A 22,429-nucleotide genomic window follows, 5' to 3' on the forward strand; every position below is an offset into this window, starting at 1 on the left:
GGGGTCCTGACCTGATGCTGTCCCCTGGATTCAGACCCATGCAAAATAAATCTCATCCCCAGAAATGAAATCATCATCCCACTGTGAAAAATTAAAGTTCTAGTTTCCTGAGGTCTGGCTTCTGTACCCCTTATGGTTCCTTCCTCCTGGGCTCCCTTTGATAGGGGCAGGGTGGCCCTGGAGGTGAGACGGTCCCTTCCACATGCACAGACTACAGTGTCAGGCTCCAAGGGAGTCACACCTTTTATTACAAAAGTCAATAACTTAAGTCAGTTCTGTGCAAAGTCAGTAGGACTCCTGGTCCAATGAGCAGTTGAAACTTCCAACTCTGTCCCAGGAGGGGACAGGAGCCTTGGCCCAGAGGCTCTGGGATCGCCAAGGGCTGGGCAGACAGCTAAAGTACTGGTCCAAACCAAGGAAGGCCAAGATGGGGCATGGCTGAATGAGAGCCCCATAGCTCATCTGGCTGGGCCAGGACCAGCTGCTCCTGGGGCGCCGAGTGCTGTCTGCCCAGGCTTGCCCCTTTGGGAGCAGTGGCTCACCCCGGGGGACAGCCAGGCCATGAATCAGTGCCGCCAGCCTCTGCCCAGCCTACACATGATCTCTGCTTGGGCTGGAGCAGGTCAGCCCAGCAAAAGCATGTCCTCGAGGAGGCCAGCGATGTCAACATCTCCAATGACAGGGCGAAAGAAGAGATCCCCAAGCAGGCTGGGTGGAATGGACTTGAGGGTGGAGGCCGTGAGAAGGACACGAGCCAAGCGGCTTTGGCCTGCTGGGCACCATGGCTCCAGGACCTCCCACAGCGCCTGGTGAGCCTCCTGCTGCAGGTGTCCAATGTGGGAGGAGGCGTGGAGGCCTGGCACGTCTGTGGGCAGAGAAGGCAAAGAGGGCTGGTGAGCACTCTGCTCTGAGACACCCCAGGGTGAGACTGGTTCAAGACCTGAGGCCACCAGCTCAGCCCTGCGGCCCCATTACCACCTCCTCTATTTATTTATTTACCACTTTACTTATCCATCCATTTATGGAGAGGCAGTACAGAGCAATGGTTATGGATGGGTTGTCTGCGTTTGAATCCCACACTGTCGCTTATTAGCAGTGTGACCTTGGGCAAGTTAGTTAATCTCTATACCTCAGCTTACTCATTTGTAAAATGGGGATAAGTTACAGTTCCTATCTCCTAGGCTTGTTACAAGGTTTAAATGAGCTAGTATATGTAAAACCCTTAGAATTGGACCTAACATATGGTAAATGTAATATGAGTATTCAGTACTATTATTATAATTAATTACTGTAATAATGCATTCCATGAGGGCCTTTTGGTGAGGAATTCTCACCTAGATGTTCTCTAGATTATCTGTGGCTCTTCTGGCTGAAGTTTACAGAGACTCCTCCCTCTCCTTCCCCACACTCCACATTTTCACTCCTCTTCTCTATGTGGTCTTTCTGAACCCATGGAGTTTCACCTTCAGAACTTCACCATGCGAGGGGAGGGTATAGCTCAAGTGGTAGAGCATGTGCTTAGCATGAACGAGGTCCTGGGTTCAAATCCCTACTCTAAAAATTAATAAACCTAATTACCTCCCCTGATCTGCCAAAATAGAGTAACTAAATAATACAATAATAAATAAAAAACTAAAAAAAAAAAAAAAAAAAAGAACTTCACCATGTGGTCCACTGATGAAGACATGACTGAGACACAGCTGTGTCTGCCCACCCTCTCCTCCCCCACTCCCAGCTTTCCTGAGTGTCAGGGCAAGTTTCTTGAGTAGAGTGACAAGGGCTAGTCTCTGACATCCTTGCTTTGCCCCTACCTGGCTGTGTGACTTTCAGCAAGTCACTTAGCCTCTCTGAGCCTCTTTTTGTGAGATGACTATGTGGTGATAATGAGGACCCAAAGAGCTAACGGATGCCAAGCCCTTAGAAAGTGCCTTCCCTGGCTGGACCCTGCCCCTCTCTAGCCTTGGCCCCCATCCAGGAGTGTCTAGGAGCTCACCAGGATTGAAGAGGATGGTTCCTTTCAGGTAGGCATATTCCTTGGGGCCCAGCTCCAGACTCCAGAAGGACTCCAGGCAGCACTGAAGCCACTGCACTGCAGCCAGTGAGGGCTGGGGCCGATCAGGCAGCTGGCCACTGCCTTCACCGCTGCTGGACTCCTCCAGCAGGATCTTCTTGAGTATGCTGGGAACTGGGACCTCGGCCACTTCGAAGGTCACAGTGTCTTGGGCCAACCCAAGAAGAAAGAGGGGGCCCCAACAGCCCTGCAGCAGCTGCCGCCGATCCTGGGGGAGCAGCTGGCAGAAGGATGGCAGGTTCCTGAGGAAGGCCAACGTCTTGGCCAGAACATCCAAGGCCTCCCGGCAGGTGCGATGGGGAGCACACAGCTGGACAGGCCGGTGCTGCCTGCACAGGCAGCGGCTACGGGCTGGGGGCATGGAGGGCTGGTCCCTGAGGCTGGGGCTCAGAAGTGCATACAGAATCGTTGGGCGGCCTGCAGCCCCTTGGCACGGGCAGGTCCCTGGCTGGCTGGAGCTCATGGTTGACGATCTGCTTCTCCTTTCTCCCAGCTCTCCCACCCTCTGCTCTGTGCTGTGGGTGCTATTTATATCCCCAAATGGGGGAGGAAGGAGGGAACGGCCCAACAACCTTGACTCCAGAAGTCATGTTCATTGAAAAAAAAGAAACACACACTGACCCTGGCAGGACTGGTGGGGAAGTGGCGAGGGAGGGGGCCTTGGGAGCTCCACGTGGCCCTGATATCACTTCAGTCAATGAAGCAGAGGGTGCAGGGCACAGGGCCGCCTGCCTGCTGGACTGGCTGCCCCTTATCGGATGACTCAAGTGGATAAACAGGGTCATTAACCCAGGCTGTACCAGGGCACCAAGGCCTCAGGTGCACAATCAGCAGGTGGCCATGGCAGGTATCCCTATTGGTGCCTGCAGGAGTCTCACTCAGCTGGGAGGCCAGCCCCAGAGCTGGACAAGCCTTGAACGCAAGGCCCAACCTGGAAGCGCCTTATCGCTCGCTTGTTTGCCTAACCTTGGGGCCCTGCTCCTGTTGTCGGCAAGGAACAGGCTGCAGGGAAGGAAGCCAAGACCCTGGGGAGCTGGGAGGACTTTGCCCATTGTATAGTCTCAGAGACCCCCTTCCCCTGACTCTGGTTCTGGGGGGCCCTGCACAAATAAGGTCCTTAAGAACTCTTTATCGGGTGGCAGAGGGGAGGGTATAGCTCAAGTGGTAGAGTGCATGCTTAGCATGCACAAGGTCCTGGGTTCAACTCCCAGTACCTCCTCCAAAAACAAATAAACAAATAAACCTAATTACTTCCCCCCTCCTAAATAAATAAGTAAAAAACAAACAAAACAAAAAAGAGAACTCTTTCTCCTCAGCCCAGGTTCCTGGGGCTCTTGAAAGGCCCTATCTGCTATTAAGCCCTCGCAGAATGATAATGAAATACGAGCACCTACTCTGTGCCAGGCACTGCCCAAGCTAATATTCGGAGTTTCCCTATAAGACAAGATTTGTATTTTTTGAGACTCAAAGAGGTGAAGTGACTTGCCCAAGCTCACACCACTAAGAAGAGACAGAACCCTTATCAGTCTGACTCCAAAGTTCTTCCTTCTTCCCCTGCATGCATTGGCCAAATTGTGCAACCAGAGCTGAGTGGTCTAGGTTTCCCAGAGCCGTTGACCACCCGGGCCCCGACTTCGCTGCTGCTTGGTTTGCAGATGTTGCCCACTTATGATCTGGGCAGAAATGTTGCTTTGCTGCCAGCCGCAAGGCTCCTCTGTCCTGGTCATCTGTGTCAGGTGCTGGGGCATGGGTTGTGAGAGTTGGTGGGAAGGTTCTTGGCTGTGTCGTGTCTGTGGACCTTGGCAAGCCCTGCCTGGCAAGCCTTTTGCTAACACACTGTTGGGTAGCTATCGCCATCCCTGGCCTTGGCTCCTGGCTCTATCACTTTCCAGTTGTGTGACTGTGGGCTGAACCCCAAATCTCTATAGGCCTCAGAAACTTCGTCTGGGACAATGCCTGCCTCCAGGGCTGCTGTGAGGACAAAGTGAGGTCCTAGATGTCAAATTCCAAGCAGTTTCTGGCATACAGTAAGAGGACTTTGCTCCCCCTTCCCTCTATCTGAGAACCTAAGACAAACAGGACCCAGCAGACAGGCATGCATCTTTCATATGATTACAATCACATACTAATCTTAATCTTAACATACATATAGTTCCTTTAATATTCTTTTCTCTTACTGTAGCCACAGTATCCCTGGAAGGAAACTCTAGAGTCAGAGTGGCTGGGTCCAAATCCTGCTTCATCACTTAGCCGAGCGACCTTGGGCAAGCGACTTTATATTTCGGTGCCTCAGTTTCCCCATCTTTAAAGGGGTAGTAAGAAAGGCCACTAGTGAATATTTGTTTTATGGGGCCTGAAGCTTATAGGGCCTTCTTTAAGAATAGAAAATCAGGTGTGACGTGAATATTCAATAAATCAGAAAACAAGTCACTACAAATTACAAACTAAAATAAGCTGACAGAAAACACAGACATCATGGACCCAGAAGAATAACAAAGTACTTTTACTGATCAATTGCTTGACAATATTTGCCTACATATTTTAACTGCGCACTCTTTGCTTGCCTCTTCATGTGTCAATGATATTTATTTTGAAACCATCACAAACACAGAAAGTCTGCAAGTACAGGACAGGGAACTTTTTTTTTTTAACCTTGAACCATTTGAAAGTAAATTGCCAACCCGAGTCCCATCACCCCCAAATACTTCAGTGTGTAATTTCTACAAACAAGAACATTCTACATAACCTACATCTACCTACGTCAGGAAATTACCATTCAACAAAACCAGGAAATTAACACTTAATCTCACTGAAGGACTTCAGGAAATTAACATCTAATCTCTTAGATTTCCCCCTTTAAGTTTCACCGATGCTCCTGTGAAATCATAGTGAAAGAGCTCAGTCCAAAATCGCACATTGCATTTCTTTGCCATGTCACTTTAGCCCTTACAGGACAGGAAAACTATCCTCAGTCTTTCCTTGCCTTTCACAACCTTCTTTTGAAGAGCTGTTATTTTGTCACATGGGCTCGTCTGAGGCTTCCGTGTGGTTAGACTCAGGTTATGTATTTTTAGCAGGACTATCAAGGAAGTGATGCTGTGTTCTTGATACACCCTGACATGTCAGGGAGCACACAATTCCGTTTGTCCCAAGGTTCACTTTGGTCATTTGACTAAGGGGATTTCTGCCAGACTTCTCTATGTATCAATTACTCTTTTTCCCTTTGTAATGAATCAGTATTTCTGAAGCTATATAGACATTCTTCCTCATACTTTGAATCTATTTGTGTGTGTACGTAGGTATGAATTCAAGGTCTTCTATTTTATTCAGTGGCTAGTAATCTTTTTCTATTATTATTATTATTTTTTTATTATATACTCAGATTGTTATAGACTTGGCCAATGGGAGCCCCTTCAAGCTGGGGTCTCTGTCCTTTTGACATGCCCCATCACTCTTTGAACATCCTTTGTTTCCTGGTATATGAAGATACCACTTTTCCAGCCCCTGCAATCAACCAGTACTACTAGAAGCTCTGATTTAATCTTCAGTGGTGGGTAGTATTTAAAAACCATGATCTGGGCACCAGAATCATACTTAGAAACCATGATCTACTCATTGCTATAGGGTGTCACTGCACCTAGGCCCTCCCAGAGCTAAGGGATGTACACACACACACACACACACACACACACACACATTTATTTCTGTATTTATTTATAGATACTGAAAAACATGAATTCATACTATTATACTATTACCTGCTATTATAATCCACTACAACAGGGTTCACTCTAGTTGTCACCCTTTCTATATTATGTCTCCCTTCTCTGACACTGAGAAATCTGGCTTTCATTATTCTTAATTTATTTACTTAGTGGATCAGGCCTCCATTTGTAACCAATCTGCCATCTCCACCACCAACCTCTCTGCTGTCAGATGCCCTCTTCTCCCTACTTGGGCTCTGATACCTGGTGTCAGGCTGCCCCCTCCCCCCTGCTGGGCCTGTCGCCCCATGCCAGGTCACTGCTCCACACGGACACCCTCCTCCCCCTGCTAAAGCCACAGTGGCGCCTTCCCTCCCCTGGTGCATGATTTTTAAAAATAAATATCTACAGTGAGAATGGGGAGATGATTCTGTCTTTCCTCTTGTGGGGTTGATTTTTTTTAAAGTTTTACTGTTGATAGTAAGGAGACATAAAACATGACTTTCACACATAGATGTATTTGCTACTTGTAGTATGGCTTGTAGGTTTGTAATAGGAGTTCTGATAAATTCTACTTTGTAATTCCTATTGAAAAAGAAAAATATGCATGGAATATTTATAATTGCTTGTGCTGCCTATTATAGGAGAGAACTTCCTTTTTTGAGTTGGTGTCAATATGAAATGAGTTTAGTGAGGAGTGACTGAAAGAATTCTTCACAGACTTGCTTCTTGCCCCACACAGATCCTTGTTTCTCCTCCGCCACCCAAATCCTTCCTGGTATCCTGGGAAAAATTCATATTGGGAAGGATAGAGTAGGAAGAAACAGTCATCTTCACCAGCTGTAGTTTTAAATTTTTATTTTTGCAAGTTTAAAATTTCTTTAAGAAGACATTGCTGGGGGTGGGTGGTGGGTATAGCTCAGTGGTAGAGTGTATGCTCAGCATGCACGAGGTCCTGGGTTCAATCCCCAGTAGCTCCATTAAAAAAAAAAAACCCTAATTAACAACCCCCTCCCCCCACAAAAGACATTGCTGGGGCTCTGAAATTCAAGCTTCATTTGCTTTACAGCAAATCTGCTACTGTCTTTCCTAGAAATTTGTGAGGCTCAAATGAGGTGTTTGTGAGGGCACAGCAAGTGCTCCATAAAGGAGGGCAGTTGTCATGGTTATTGTTGTTGCTTTCACCCACTTTTTCTAAGGGAGGGAGAGGAGGTTGAGGAGGGAGGAGACCCCTCAGCAGGGATCACGGTAAAGCGTGGCTGGAAGCTGGGCCCCTAGGTTTTCAGTCTTGCATTTGTTTGCACTGTGGGAGCGATGTTTTCTGAGCCCCATGTGTGGCCTTAAGGCCAGGGTGCCAGTGGTGGAGGCCCTGGAGGGTTAGGAATGGCCTCAGCTGGAATCTCCAGGCCCAGAGTCTGACTGTGGCCATTTGCTCAGAGGCTTCTGTGGGGGAAGATGGTCCATTAGCTGCTCTCTGCCCAGGCCCTGCCCTCAATCTGAAGTGGGAGACACAGGTCAACCCTCAAGAGTCCCCAGTCTCAAGGGGGAGACACAGGTGTGCCCTTGGGAACTCGAGATCTAACTGGGGTGACACAGGTCATCCATCAGGGACCGTAGTCTGATAGAGGAGATAATCCAGCTCTTGGGAGACTTCAGTGTGTTGGGGAGACCCAGACCAGCCCTGAGGAGCCCACATTCTGAGGAGGCAGAGATAGCACCGCTCTCAGTGGCTCTTACAGGGGAGCCAGGATGCCACATCACTGTGGCAGGAATGCTCAAGTGCAGCAGTGGGGCTGAGCAGCTGGGATTTTGAAGGCTTCTGGGAGGAAAAGTTTGTGACTATACTCTCCTATCTGTACTGCCCTCATGGTTTACAAAGCACCTTCACAACAGTTATCTCAGTTAATCCTCATGTGACAATGGGACGAAGGTGTTATTATCCAAGCAGGGACAACAACCATCATCATACTAAGAATTATAACACTGAGCACCTACTACCTCGGGTCAGGCACTGGGCTGGGCTGGGCATTATCTGTAAATTAAAGAGCACCTTGTAAGGCAACATATGTGAAAATGCCTTGCAATCTACAGCCAGGTGCACATATTTCTCTTGTTCTGTACAGAGACTTCTGGCTACTTGAGGAGACAGCTGGAAGGTCCTGGGGGGCAGAGGGCTTGGTTTTAGGATTGGAACTGGGAGACAGAGAGCCAGCATTAGGCGCCTGAACATGTCATGCAACTTTGTGCCTCCAAGCTTTTTCCCATGATGTTCCCCGTGCCTGGAATGTCTCTCTCTCACCCTGTCTGCTTGGTAAGCTCCTGGCCACTCTTAATGGACTAGCACAGACTTCATGGTTTTTCCTTCTGCACCTCTTTGTAAGAATAAATTGTTCCCTCCCTGAGTTCCCAGGTCTTCTTGTCCACACCCTTAACAGAGTGCTTAGCATATGGTGGTGTAATCATCCACCTACCTGCTGTTGGTGGTGTTCAAATGTAGTTGAGGTCAGAGGTCACTAGGGGGTGCTGACTGATTACCAAGAGGGCTTCCTGGGCAACATTAATTATTTCAGTGAATTTACCAGTGTTCAAGATCAGGCCTTGCTCTCTCAGTGGGAAATCACATCAAATAAGCACCTGGATCTGATTTATAAAATCAGAATGCCAATTCAGGGAGGCAGAGCTCTAACATGAAGTGGGTAAGTGTGTGGGCTCTGGAGTCAGGCTGCGTGGGTTTGAATCCTGGCTCTGCACCTTTCAGCTGTGCGGCTTTGGGCACATGAATTCATTTCTCTGCCCCTGTTTTTTCATCCCCTAAATGAAGATAATAACACAGGAGCATTATGCTAAGTCAAATGATGTTTGGTACAGTACTGGGCACTTAATAAGAAATCAATAAATTTTACCAATATTTATTGGTAAGTTATATAATGAGAATCAATGGTATCAGGCAAAGAGCATTTATTCAGTCCCCAAGTATTTATCGAGTTTCTACAACATTTGAGGCTCTGAATCAAATGCTCGAATGAATCAGCCAAGTGAGGAGATGGCTATAAAACCAAGATTTCTTAATTGTATATTTCAACTGTTATAAATAATTAGGATGAGCACAAGTTACTGTGAAAGCAAGAATCATGGCGCTGAAGACTTAATCTGTATAGCAGCATTAGTAAAGGCCTCGCAGAGGAAGTGGCATTTGAGTGGAGACCTGATAAGTGAAAAGAAGTTGCTGGAGAAGGCCCAGGAACTAGGAGAGGGCATTTGAGGAAGTGAAAGCAGCCAGTGAGGAGGGAGCTTGGTGAGGGAAGGGGACTGTAGGACAAGGTGAGGCTGGAGAGGTGGGCAGGTCCCTGATGGTGTTGCACCCTTGAGGCCATGTTTGGGAGTTTGGAATTTATCCTGAATGCAATGGCCATCCTCCAGGGGCTAATTTTAAGCAAGAGAGTAACAAGACTGGCTTATCCTTAAGAACAATTGCTCTGGATGCTGAGTGGATGAGGGACCCCAAAGCAACAAAAAAGGAGGTAAGGAGACCAGTGAGGAAGCCCTAGGAGTAGCTGTCCAAGCAAGAGATAATGTTCCAGTTTAGACTGGAGTACTAACAGCACCATACTTCACCCAGCAAGGTGGGATAGAGACAGAATCAGGATATATTTTTGAGGGAGGGCTGACTGGACTTACTAATGGATTAGCTGAGGCCAGATTTCAGCTTGTCCAAGTGAGTTGATGAGTGGAAATTTGAGCTTTTGTATATCAGTGTTTGAAGAGGCCATTTAACTCAATTGGAAGACTGGGAAGAATTTGTGTGTGTGTGTGTGTGTGTGTGTGTGTGTGTGTGTGTGTGTGTGTGTGTGACTATCAATGTTGGCCATGTTGTTTTTAAAAAATAATGATAATTCTTGATGTGGTATATTTATACAATGGAATACTATTCAGCTATAAAAAACGACAACATAACACCATTTGTAGCAACATGGATGTTCCTGGAGAATGTTATTTTAAGTGAAGTAAGCCGGAAAGAGAAAGAAAAATACCATATGAGATCGCTCATATGTGGAATCTAAAAAAATTTTTTAAATGAACATAAATACAAAACAGAAACAGACTCATAGACATAGAATACAAACTTGTGGTTGCCAAGGGGGCTGGGGGTGGGAAGGGACAGACTGGGATTTAAAAATTTGTAGATACTGACAGGCATATGCAGAACAGATAAACATGATTATACTGTATAGCACAGGGAAATATATACAAGATCTTGTGGTAGCTCACAGTGAAAGATGTGACAATGAATATATGTATGTTCATGTATAATTGAAAAATTGTGCTTTACACTGGAATTTGACACAACATTGTAAAATGACTATAACTCAATAAAAATGTTTAAAAATAATGATAATTCTTGAATATAATAGACTTAAGAGTTCAAATTGTCTCATAAAGTTACAAAATTTTTAAATTGTGTTAAAATATACGTAACATTACAGTTATCATTTTAAACATTTCTAAGTGGACAGTTCAGTGGCATTAAGACGGTGCAACCGTCACCACCATCCACCACCAGCCATGTGAGTTGGTCTGAATCTTAAGAAGATTAATTAGAGTAAATCGAGAAATGGAAGGGGTGGAAGTGGAAAACAAGTATGGCAATCTTAAGAGAACTGAAAATTGGAGTGGTAGGAGAAAGTGGGATTATAGAAGAGTAAAAAAGAAAGTGACACTAAAGTATGTAAATTGAAGGGGATGATCCAGAAGAAAGAAAACTGTGGTGCAGGAGATTTAGGAAATGATAATAACAAAAGTAGAATCCTTGAAAAGACGACGATGATGAAATTCAGTACAAAAGTGGAGGGGTTGGCCTTAGTTAGCTGGTACTTATTCCCGCACATTTAGCAGAAGTGAAGGTCAAATACAGCACTTACTGCATAATTTGCTGGGACCAGTGCAAAATGACAATGTGGGGGTCTTTTGTTTTGAAATTGTTAAGAATTTCAGGACTGCAGCAGAAGGACATTAAACCAAGTACAGAGCCCGTGTGACTGCACAATTTGTACGGAGGATGTGACGATGACGGAGGTAGGCTTTCTTTGGGCAAGTCCCTTCTCCTTTCCGGGCCTCAATCGATTCACGATTCACGTAAGAATTGGAAGAGATGACTAAGGACACTTTCAGTTTCACCGTTCTACAAGCTGGGAGGTCACTCCCAAGGCGTAAAAGCAAAGTTTAAATTAAAAAACAAAAAACAAAAAACAAAAAACTTGTGCCTTTTAACTTCCAACACCGCCTGATTTAAGCCCAGGGCTTTCTGGAAGTCTCCAAAAAGCATCTGGTGACCATAGCAACTCACGCCAAACTCTGTCCCTCGGTTCCGTCCACCGCTTTACGAACGCGCTCTTTGATTGGCTCAGCAGATTGACCAATAGTCGAAGAAGCAGGCTGCTTGCCGCGTGGTGAATGGCCGCAGGCCGGGAGGGAGGCGGGAGGAGAGAGCGAGTAGGCGGGCCTGGGCGGTGGGGCGCTTGCGTGTTTCCGGCTCCGCTGCGGAAGGCGGAGGACAGGAGCCGTTGGACCGGACGCTACCCGCAGGAACCGAGAGCGCGAGACGCGAGTGCGGAGGTCAGACTTAAGAGCGTGGCTAGCAGCCGGCACGATGGGCGGAGAGCAGGAGGAGGAGCGGTTCGATGGCATGTTGCTGGCCATGGCGCAGCAGCACGAGGGCGGCGTGCAGGAGGTAACGGCCCGCGCGGCGTTGGCTCGGCCTGGTCCACCTAGGCGGCCCCAGCCACGCTCTCCGCCCTTCTCTGCCTTCGAAGGCCGAAATCCACCCCTAGGCCTCGTGGGCTTTGGAATCCCCCCGCATTCTCATTGCACCCTATCTTCCGGTCTGGCCTCTCCGCAAGTCTTGTCCTCGTATCAGTCCTGGGCCCCCGGGACCTCTCCGTAGTTCCTATCTTAGCAACCCCGGCGACACTGCTCCCGCCCCTGGAAAACGTAGGTAGGAGAGAGCCTTGGGATCTCTCACCCACCTTAGTCTCCCACGAGCTTCCGGCCCCGTTTCCCCTCGGGTGGCCGCCCCCAAGAGCATCCCTTAGCACGAACAATTCCAGACATTGAGATTTGCATCTACCAAGATTTGGAGCGAATGGAAGGATATGAGCGAGGGTGAGGGGTAATATTAACACGTGGTCTTTTTAGGCCTTGAGTGGGGAATAGGAGGCCTGTGTTCACAATTGTTTTCCACCACCTACTGACTTGGAACCATTCCACATCTCCAAGCCTTTGAAACAGAGCTACAAATCCTTATCTCCTGAATTTGAAGGAGAGTAATGTCTTGAAGTGAAGGACAGTGAGGAACTCTTAGGAATCAGGCTTGAACATTTAATAGGTATTTCTTGAGTAATTGATGTGTGTCAGACGCTCTCTAGACCTGGTCTTGGGGGATACATATGTGAGCAGAAACCTGTTCTTGCCCTGATGGAACTTACAAAGAGCTTTTCAAGAACATAATTTATGCATAGTGACCAGACACAATAACACATAGTGTATGAAGGATAAGGAGCAACTAATAGAGATTCTGGAGTTGGTTTTTTGGACCATGGAAAGAGAAAAGCCTATTAAAACCAGTCCAGAACTTTTTCTATAAAGAAACTTAAGAAACTCGCCCAGAATCATCCAACAGGCTCCTGACCTGGTGGGGACCAGAATCCTTGGGCCAGTGTGTGCTTTGCACAGTCCATTGCTGATTTTGTGTCTCACTGGGGACAAGTTTTCAAGGAGCTTTCCATTCCCATTCTCTCATTCAGGTGCCTGTGGTGACCAGGGACTTCTAAGCTCCTAGATATGGGAAAAGTGCTACTAATTTGCAAGTGTGAAGGGCTCTTGTCCTCCATCCCTCTAAATTGTTGACGCAGAACTGGATTTGGGAGACAGTATATTTTTGAGTGAATTGAAAGGATGTCGAGAAGCAGGAATTGAAACCATTGAGATAAGTTATAGCATCAGATTAGAAATACTTGGGCAAATAACAGGCCTTTTATATATACATATATATTATATGTATATATTTTATACACACATACATGCACACACTAACCCTAGGTCACCACTATATCTCTTCATTCAGCAGAAACTTTACTGAACATATACTCTGAGCCAGGTCTGGTGCCAGGCACTGGGGATGTAGACAGACTCATGGTTCATTGTGCCTGCTCCTGAGGAGCTCCCTCTCTGGCAGAAGGTCTCTTGCTTTGGACCAGACACCATTAAGGGCCTCACATCCATTACTTCCTTTGGTTCTCACAAAACATCCTCCTTACCTTTATCCCTAGAAATAGGTCCTGCTGCTATTTCTGTTTTATGGAGTTAAGGAACTTCCCCAGAGTCACAGAGCTAATGTATATCAGTCTGATACTCAAACCTGTGTTCTTAACCACTTGTCTACACTGGTACCCCAGCCAGAGTTAGTTGGTCTTAACCATCTTTGAAGTGGCTTCATTTGCTCCCCTCCTTCCAGTTCTGCCCTTGTAACTCAGCCAGTGCCACTTTGGATGAGGTTTTTACTATCTGGAGAGGAAAGCTGGGCCCCAGGCATTTCAAGCCCTGGATGCAGAGGAGTGTCCCATATCCTTAGGCTGCTTTGTTTCTGGCACCACAAAAAATGTGAAACACACACACATATGCACACAGGAAGTGAGAAATCTGCCTTTCAGGTGATCTGGATAAGGTTAAGTTAGGCTTCCTGGCAGAAGTGACTAAGACGGGGCTTTTGGGGAGGATGTTTCCTTCCAGTTGGGAGGCTCAGGGATGAAACAGTCCAGGTCCAGTTGCCCTCCTAGACTAAGGAATTTAGCTTCTGTGTGGTTGAGGTGTCCAGTATGGCACCTCTACAGCTTCAACTTCTGCTTCTGTCTTTCAGCTTGTGAACACTTTCTTCAGCTTCCTTCGACGCAAAACAGACTTTTTCATTGGGGGAGAAGAGGGGATGGCAGAGAAGGTGAGTGTTGGGGCCTGCTGTCCCTTGGGCAGCTGTTTCTCCAGAAGAAGAGCTTCCTGACATTTCTTTGGCATAATAATCCTCAGCAGAAGTGAAATGCCAGGGGCAAAGAGTCGGGGAAGGGAAGCTTTATTGAAGCCCCTCTTCTTGCCAGGTGCTTTATCTACCCCTTTTCCCATGATCCTTTAGCAGTTTAAGAGCGGCAGGTGTTACTATCCCCATTTACAAATGAAGAAATTGATCTGGGGCCCTTTGCCCAGAGTCTTGAGCTGAGTTGTGGGAGAACCAGGGTTGGAAACAGGGCTGGAACCAGGGCTATTGTAAAATTGCCTTCTGCCCCTGACACCATGCTTCTTGGTTCCTTTTCCATTGAGAGGATTTTATCTAGTTACATAGCCAGGAGATGGGAGCAGGCAAGTGTTAGAAACTTTGAGCTTAGAAGACAGAGATGTAGGAAAACTCAAAGCCAGCCAATCCCAGTCTTCCTGGATGCTGTGACTCAAAGTTCAAGGATTTCAGAATTGCATTTTGTGGTACAAGTTCTGAGATCTTGGATTTACTTCTGATTCCTTAGATTGTAATTATATATTTGAAGATTGGTAAATCATGAAGATGTCACCTCACTGAACTGTGATTTTTAAAACCTTGGCATTTGTTTTCACTTAAGAGACATAGTAATGAGAAGGAGACATTTTGCAAACCGCTTTCTGTGGCTTCAGGGTTCTAAGAAGCTGAAGTGCTCAATACTGTGTCTTAACAATCTGAGGCTAGTCTGTCATAGACACATCCACCTGGAGGAGGAGTCCTGGGTTCTTGGCCAGCTGTGTGGCCTGATTGATTTCCCACCAATCCTCTGGTCCTTTCAATCTTCACATCTGTAAAATGGAAGAAGGGGGACTCACTGACCTGTAGGACCCCTTCTGATATTCTTTCTGTATTAGCAGTAGCACCTCTGGTTTTTCTGTGGGCCAGACTACCTTGTCAGTCATTCATTCGTTCAACTAATGTTTATTGAACAGTTAACACTTTGCCTATGTTAGCTACTATGATAGACACTTTGGGATTACAGAGGTGAATACAGACATGGTCTTTGTTCTCATGGATCTCACAGTGTAGCCCCCTTACCAGTGACCCCCTCACCCCCCCCCAAAAAAAAGGACAGTTAAAGAAGTGGTGGGTGTTTGGGTGAAAGTCCTAGGAGCATAAAATGGAAACTAACCTAGGTTGGGGGCTCAAGGAAGACTTCGTGAGGAAGTGGTGCCTGAGGTGCGAGTAAGAGGTAGCAGGCAGGAGAGAGGTGGTGTCTCAGGAGTATCATAGGTAGCTGATGCTTGTAGTGATGGTAGCTGCCATGTATTGGTTGTCTCCTGGTCCCTCTTAGACTTTGTTATGCTCCCTGGCTCTTTGTTCCCTTAGAGTTGGCTCTTTCCCAGGAGGTTGGTCAGACTCTTAGGCAGGCAGAAACCTGTCCAGCCTTCCCTCCTGGTCTTTAGTTATAACACAGTAACTCCTTTGTATTGAGGACCTACTGTGTGCAGGGCCACCAGATGTATCATTTCCAAATGCATTGGTTAAGAGCATGGGCTCTGGGTAGACGTGAGTGAATCCTGGTCTCCCCTACTCCCTGCTTCACAACTGTGTGGCGTAGGGTGAATCACTTTCTGAGCCTCATTTTTCTTCCCTGTAAGAGGAGCTAATCCTTCCTTCCCAGGGCTGTTGTGAGGATAAAAAGAGGTAATATAGATGAAGTGGCTGGCATAGTTCACAGTCCCTTTTTTGGACCTCTTGGGGCCAGATATGTTTCGGGATTTAGAATCCTTTGGATTTTAGGAGGCAGTGTAGTGCATGTACAGTAGATTATGTGTAATACCCCTATCCAGGGGTCAGGAGCGCATCCTCTAATGAAACTAATATTTCTGCAGAGAAATGTTTATCAATATTTCTACCAAGTGGGAGATACGAGGACTGTAAATATTTTCATGCTACAAACTTGTAGAAATGCAGGAACACTTTTAGTTTTTATAGCTTTGGGGCTAAGAATTATAGAGAAGAGACAGTGGGTTTGAATGAAGCCATAATGATCAAATCAGCATATTACTGTCACAGGAAGAGATCAATGGGCTAGTGAAGCAGAATAGAGAACCCAGAAAAAGTCTAGCTTGTGTGAGGATTTAAGACGTGTCTAATGAGGTAACGCAGGTCAGTCGGCAGAGGATGATTCAGTAAGTTGTGATGTTACAACTGGCCGTTCTGTAAAAAAACAAAAGTGTACCATCTGTTTTACTCATATCTAAAAATAAATTGATCAAGAAGAGCTTCATGAGGAAAGCTAGGAAACTATGTATAATCTTGTGTGGAGGAGGCCTTGCAAAGGTAGGCACCTGGGAGCTGTAGAAGAGAAGGTAGCTGTTTGCCTCTCCAAACGTAGAAAACATGTATGCCAGAAGAGCTGCAATGACATATAAAGTCAATTGAAAAACAATAGGTTTGCAATACAGAGGACAGACAAAATTTAATAGCTAACTTAATATGCAGGGAGTCATAAATTGACAAAAGGATAAACAAAAATGGGCAGTTTCAAGAACATATGAAAAAAATGCTTAAATTCATTAATAGTCAAGGAAATGTAGGGGAAAGAAACAGTGAGATGCCCTTTTTTCCTTATCAAACTGACAGTGTTTTCCAAAAAATTGCTTACAGGGATATGGAAAAAAGGGTACTCTTCAGACATTGCGGGTAAAAGTGGGCAACATCACTAATCATTAGCGAAATGCAAATCAAAACCACAGTGAGATGTCGTCACCTCACACTCATTAGGATGGCTTCTATCAAAAGCCCCAGAAAACACCCAGGTGTTGGCAAGGATGTGGAGAAATTGGAACTCCTGGGCACTGTTGGTGGGAATGTAAAATGGAGCAGCTGCTGTGGAAAACTGTGGTGGTTCCTCAAAAAGTTAAAAATAGAACTATCGTAAGATTTGGCAATCCCACTGTTGGTATATATGCCCCCAAAATTGAAAACAGTATCTTTTAATTTTTTTTTCTTTTTCATTAAAGGGTATTACAAGATATTGAACATACTTCCCTGTGTTATATAGAAGAAACTTTTTAAAAATGTATTTTTTTATATAGTGGCTAACATTTGCAAATCTCAAACCCCAAATTTATCCCTTCCCACTCCCTTTCCCTGGTAACCATAAGATTGTTTGCTATGTCTGCGAGTCTGTTTCTGTTTTGTAGATGAGTTCATAGTGTCCTTTTTTTTTTTTAGATTCCACATGAGTGATACCATATGGTATTTTTCTTTCTCTTTCTGGCTTCACTTAGAATGATGATCTCTAGGTCCATCCATGTTGCTGCAAATGACATTATTTTATTCTTTTTTATGGCTGGGTATTCCATTGTATAAATATACTGCAACTTCTTTATCTGGTCATCTGTCGATGGACATTTAGGTTGCTTCCATGTCTTGGCTATTGTATATAGTGCTGCTATGAAAATTGGGGTGCAAGACATGAAAACGGTGTCTTGAAGAGAGATTTGTACACCCATAGCAGCACTGTTCATAATAGCCAAAAGGTGGAAGCAACCCAAGTGTTCACTGACGGGTGAATAAATAAAATGTCATATATACATATAATAGTCAGCCTTTAAAGGAAGACAGACGAGCACATATTGAATGATTCCATTTATATAAAGTTCTAGAACAGGAGTGTGTCTTCTCCCTCAGATGTGGCCCCTCTACCCTCCATAGTCAGGTTCAGGACCTCATGCCTTCTGGTTTATCATAAATCTCTCGGGGCCTTCCCTGACCAGACTGGAGGAAACCACTCTATTCTCCTGTCACCCAGCCTAGGTCAGGGAGAGCTGTGTTCAGGTATGCCCAGTGACCAGTCTGGAGCCTGTCCTCTGGAACTGACCCAGCCCTCCTTAGCCTTCCCCACTCTGCTGGGCTGTGGTTCCCAAAGATGTGTCCAGTGAAAGAAGCTGGACTCTGACAGTCTGCTGGTTGGCACCACTGAGTAGGCTCCATACTCCCAGGGGTCTCTCCCTGGGGCTGGTCCTGGGTAAAGCTCATGGGAGGAGATGGGGAGGAGGGGTCAGAGGCTGCTGGGTTGGCCTTGACTCTGCCTGTTGGTTCAGCTCTGCCCTTACCTAACCTCCAGGAGCTAGGAAGGAACAGGATGAATGGGCTGTAACATGATTCACTGGAGCTGGGAGAGGGGAGGGTCCTGCTCCCACCTTCCCTTGGCCACTGGTTGGCAAATAGCTTGAGTTCAAGGTCTCCCTGATTAGGGACTTGGGACCAAGGCCCTGTGATGGAACAGTCTCTGTTGGTGTAATTGTCCCGTGACTGATCTCTTCTACTGACAGCAGAATGGCCTTCAGGTGGCTCATTTCTTTTTACATCTCATTTTGTTAACCCGTTTGGTTTGGGGGGTGCTTTTGGTGCCCTTTAACCTTGAAGAGTATGGAGCTACTGTAGTGTGGCATGAAGTTGGGGGTTTGGTCTGTGCAACATCTCTGTGAGCTAAGGCTTCGTCCTCATCGATGAGGAATCTGAAGCTCTTACAGGTTAAATAATTTGCCAAAAATACAGTAGCTAGGGTGTTAACAAAGCCTGGATTACAACTCTGGTTGTCCAACTTAAGTGTTGGGTCCTAGTCCCTGGACAGCACTTTTTTTTTTTAAGTAGTTACTGTTTATTGAACTAAATACTTTGCAGGTATTCTCATTACAACTCAATGAGATAGGTGTGTAGTAAATCCCATTTTATAAACATGGAAACTGAGGCTCTGAGGGCAACACCTTGCCCAGGCATTCAGCAGATAGAGATGGGACTGGCTTCACGTCTGGATACATGACCCCTTCCCTGATGCCTCACTGCCTTCCCTTCCTTCCCCAGCTCATCACACAGACCTTCAATCACCACAACCAGCTGGCACAGAAGGCTCGGCGGGAGAAGAGAGCTCGGCAGGAGACTGAGCGGCGGGAGAAGGCAGAGCGGGCAGCCAGTCTGGCCAAGGAGGCCAAGTCAGAGACCTCTGGGCCCCAGATCAAGGAACTGACTGATGAGGAGGCCGAGAGACTGCAGCTGGAAATTGACCAGGTGAGAGTGGGCTTCCCTGCCCGCCCCCTCTGGCTCCCACTGGCACTGGAATTGGGGACCCTCTTGCCAACTGTTTTGCCCTTTGCCATAGAAAAAAGATGCAGAGAACCATGAGGCCCAGCTCAAGAATGGCAGTCTTGGCTCTCCAGGGAAGCAGGTGAGATGGACGGGGGTGCTTGGGATTAGCAAGGGGCTTGGGAGCTTCAAGGGACTCTGTAGCCTTTCCCTTTCTCTGGAATGCCCTCCCCTCCCCCACCCTTCCCATAGCTTTGGGGATCCTCCTCATACTTCAGGATCCCACATTGGACCAAAGTGGGTTAAACAAAACCAAAATCCACTGGCTTTAAACCTTGGCAGGAAAGCCCAAGAGAGGGCAGTGCCTGTACAGGTACCATTCAGATGGGCTGGGGTCTGTGGGCCCAGCCTGGCCTTTTGTGGTGGGTTACTCTCACATATCCGGGGGATGTGCCCTTCAGGGCTTCTTCCATTGATCTGAGTCCAACTTCCCAAATAATCCTTGGGGCATTCATTTGGTTTTCCAGAAGTTCTGGTCTGAGACTGGGGTCTCAACCCTACAGATGCAGAAAAAGGAAATTGATCATTTGGTAGCCTAGTTTTATTTTAGAACATCCCTGCTCACAGCCACCTCATGACCTTCCATTCTGTGCTGGGCTTTCTTCCCGAGTCTCTTGGCTTGGACCCCCAGCTGGGTCCCATGGGTCCATCTCTTGACTGTCACTATCCCTCAGCTGTGTCCTTTGCCACATGGTATAACAGTCTGAGTTCCTTTCAGGCAGAAATGAGAAGAGGTTTTACCTCTGGCTCCCAGTGGGCCATGGACCAGGCAGGGACCAGGTCTGTTCTGTTTTGTGGCCATATGCCCAGTACCAGCCCTGGGCCTGGCCTAGTGGGGTTCAGTCTGGGTCTGTGAAGTCAGTAGCTGAATATGCCGACTGTGAGCAGGAGGCTGAGGAGGACGAGGAGGAGGAGGATGAGAAGGACAAAGGGAAACTGAAGCCTAACCTTGGCAACGGGGCGGACCTGCCCAATTACCGCTGGACCCAGACCCTGTCGGAGCTGGACGTGAGTGCCAGGGGCTTGGGCGGAGGTTAGGGAGCCAGCCTGGGGCCCCTCCTGACTGTTCCTGCCCCATACAGGTGGCAGTGCCCTTCTGTGTGACCTTCCGGCTGAAGGGGAAGGATGTGGTTGTGGACATCCAGCGGCGGCACCTCCGGGTGGGGCTCAAGGGGCAGCCAGCGATCATTGATGGTGAGCTCTACAATGAGGTGAAGGTGGAGGAGAGCTCATGGCTCATTGAGGACGGCAAGGTGGTGACGGTGCATCTGGAGAAGGTGCGAGAATCCCCGCCTCTGGCCTGTGTGATGATAGAGGAGGTGGGCGGGGTCGGGGGGGGTCCTGTTCATTAATGCAAGGACAATGCTGGGGGCCTGATAGATGTATCTTATTTAATGCCCACAACAAGACTTTTAAAGTAGGTCTGTCTCGTTTTAGAGTCAGAAAAAGGGCAGCTCAGAGATGCGCCTAGGTTCTTACCTCAGGTTCAGAACAGTCTTTCATACCAAAGCCTCTTCTTTCTCATTAGATTTGTACATACATTTAATTCAATAAATACTTGAACTCCTACTATGTGCCAGAAACTGTTCTAAGTGCTGGAGAGAGAACAATGAACAAAATGTAGAAAACCGTGCCCTCAGGAAGCCTGTGTTTTCTCCCTCAGAGAGCTGAGACACAGGCACCAGTAAATGAGTGTGGTCTCTGTGAAGTGCCAAGGGTCCAGAGAAAGTGTCCCATGGCACGTACGGTCCGGCCCAGCCCAGCCTTTCTGGCCTTAGCTGCCTCTCACTCTTCCCTCTGTGTCCTTGCACTTGCTCTCCCTCTTGTCTTGCTTTTGAATGTGGCTTACTGCATGTCCTTTAAGTCTGAGCCCATGTGTTGCTCTAACCTCTCTCTCTCTGCCTGGATGATATCTCCCTCTGTACTTTATTCTTTCTCTTATCATGCTGATTTGTGACTGTCTCTGTGTCTGTCTCTCCCAGCCACTGGGGAGGGCAGAGGTCTTGCCTTTCTGTACCCTAGGTCCGAGCACAGTCCTTTGTGTGTCCTGGGTGCAGAATGTGGGAAGGAGAGAGTTTGGTTCTGGAAGGGTTGGGGGTGATTCCCAGGGCCCAAGGTGAGCCACCTCCCTTCCCCTGGTGCTCCTCTCAGATCAACAAGATGGAGTGGTGGAACCGCTTGGTGTCCAGTGACCCTGAGATCAATACCAAGAAGATCAACCCCGAGAACTCCAAGGTGAGCCCTGGCTGGTTGGAGGAGCCTTGGGTGGGAGGTGAGGGGCCTAGGTGGCCTCAGCTTCACCTATCCCTGTCACTGCCTGCTCCTAGCTGTCAGACCTGGACAGTGAGACCCGTAGCATGGTGGAAAAGATGATGTACGACCAGAGACAGAAGTCCATGGGGCTGCCCACCTCGGACGAGCAGAAGAAACAGGAGATTCTGAAGAAGTGAGCAACTCAGACAGATATGGAGGTTTGGGGGAGGTGTTTTGGGGGGCTTGGGCCTGGATGACAACAGTGAATGTGTCACTGAGCAGAACACAGGAGCGGCCCTGCCCTTTCCAGGATAAGCCAGCCAAGTTTATGGCTTTATAGCCTTGGCTTGCCTCCCCTAATCACTTGCTGAGGTCATCTTGAGGGCAAGGCCACCTCAGAGTAACAGGTGGTCATTGCCACCTACAGAAGAACAGTGCCAGTGTTGGCACGTCAGCTTCCAGCTTCAGGGGCTCAAGTGGACCTCAGAGAGAGACCTTGGGGTCCCGCTCCTGCCTGGCCTGACTCCAAGTTGCTCAGAGTTCTAAAGAGATTAGACTTCTTGTTGGGGGCTAGGAAAAAGGGAGTAACTTTAGGGGAGAGGGATGGCCTGTTTCACCTTCCTCCTATTTTCCCTCCCCAGGTTCATGGATCAGCATCCAGAGATGGATTTTTCCAAGGCCAAATTCAACTAATCCCTATGTGTGCCTCCCTGAACTCTTGGGGCTGAGTCCCCAGCTACCCACCTTTCCTTCCCATCCTTCCCTAGGACTTGTGGCCTTAGGGCTGGGACAGGCATGGGGCTGGCCAACGCACACAGGTCCCAGGGTATCATGGGAGAAGGGCTGGGGCCTTGGGGGTCCTTGTCCTCCCTAGTTGGCCTGCTGTTACACATTAAAGCTATTTACCGAATTCCACCTGTGTCTTCTCTTCCCCCTGGCCTTTCCTTGGGTCATAGGCCTCTTATGGCTGCTGCTGGGACTAGGGGCTTGGCTTCTAGCCCAGGTTCTGTCATGTGACCTAGGGCAAGTCCTTGTCCCTCTTTGCAGCTCAGTTTTTCATTACTTAAATGGAGGGTTCAAACAAGGCTTTTAGTCTGTGTATGATTCTGAGCAAAAGTGAGTTTTTCTGGCTATAGGGACCAGAACATTATGTCAGATTCTCAAAGGGGCCCATGGTTCAGCAAAGTTTAAGATCAGCTGGACTTGATTTTATTTACATCTCTAAGA

At 47.4% G+C, this 22,429-nt stretch overlaps 2 protein-coding genes across 3 annotated transcripts; one reads left to right on the forward strand and one right to left on the reverse strand.

The window, feature by feature from the left end:
- Positions 1-219: 219 nt before the first annotated feature.
- Positions 220-2,727, reverse strand: NR0B2 (nuclear receptor subfamily 0 group B member 2). The gene is made up of 2 exons (XM_006173686.3): positions 1,994-2,727; positions 220-865 (listed from the first exon to the last, which is right to left on the reverse strand). Exons 1-2 carry the CDS (start codon positions 2,532-2,534, stop codon positions 624-626), a joined length of 783 nt encoding a protein of 260 aa, XP_006173748.1. The 5' UTR covers positions 2,535-2,727; the 3' UTR covers positions 220-623.
- Positions 2,728-11,297: 8,570 nt separating this feature from the next.
- On the forward strand, positions 11,298-22,112 carry NUDC (nuclear distribution C, dynein complex regulator). Of its 2 annotated transcripts, XM_006173687.3 has the most exons (9): positions 11,299-11,503; positions 13,688-13,765; positions 18,671-18,874; positions 18,966-19,031; positions 19,838-19,957; positions 20,032-20,226; positions 21,101-21,184; positions 21,277-21,395; positions 21,844-22,112. In XM_006173687.3, the coding sequence occupies exons 1-9, from the start codon at positions 11,423-11,425 to the stop codon at positions 21,893-21,895; spliced, it is 999 nt and encodes a 332-aa protein (XP_006173749.1). In that variant the 5' UTR covers positions 11,299-11,422; the 3' UTR covers positions 21,896-22,112. The 2 variants fall into 2 exon arrangements, with proteins under 2 accessions (XP_032351496.1, XP_006173749.1); XM_032495605.1 differs by lacking the exon at positions 13,688-13,765 and having other exon boundaries at positions 11,298-11,503.
- The last annotated feature ends 317 nt before the right edge of the window (positions 22,113-22,429 follow it).

This window comes from Camelus ferus, chromosome 13, assembly GCF_009834535.1.
Source record: "Camelus ferus isolate YT-003-E chromosome 13, BCGSAC_Cfer_1.0, whole genome shotgun sequence".
NCBI classification, from domain to species: domain Eukaryota; kingdom Metazoa; phylum Chordata; class Mammalia; order Artiodactyla; family Camelidae; genus Camelus; species Camelus ferus.

Coding starts and splice junctions, on each gene's coding strand:
- NUDC (XM_006173687.3), top strand. CDS start 11,423: ATGGGCGGAGAGCAGGAGGAGGAGCGGTTCGATGGCATGTTGCTGGCC. Junction 11,504..13,687: donor ACGAGGGCGGCGTGCAGGAG/GTAACGGCCCGC, acceptor TCTGTCTTTCAG/CTTGTGAACACTTTCTTCAG. Junction 19,958..20,031: donor AGACCCTGTCGGAGCTGGAC/GTGAGTGCCAGG, acceptor TGCCCCATACAG/GTGGCAGTGCCCTTCTGTGT.
- NR0B2 (XM_006173686.3), bottom strand. CDS start 2,534: ATGAGCTCCAGCCAGCCAGGGACCTGCCCGTGCCAAGGGGCTGCAGGC. Junction 866..1,993: donor AACCATCCTCTTCAATCCTG/GTGAGCTCCTAG, acceptor CTCTGCCCACAG/ACGTGCCAGGCCTCCACGCC.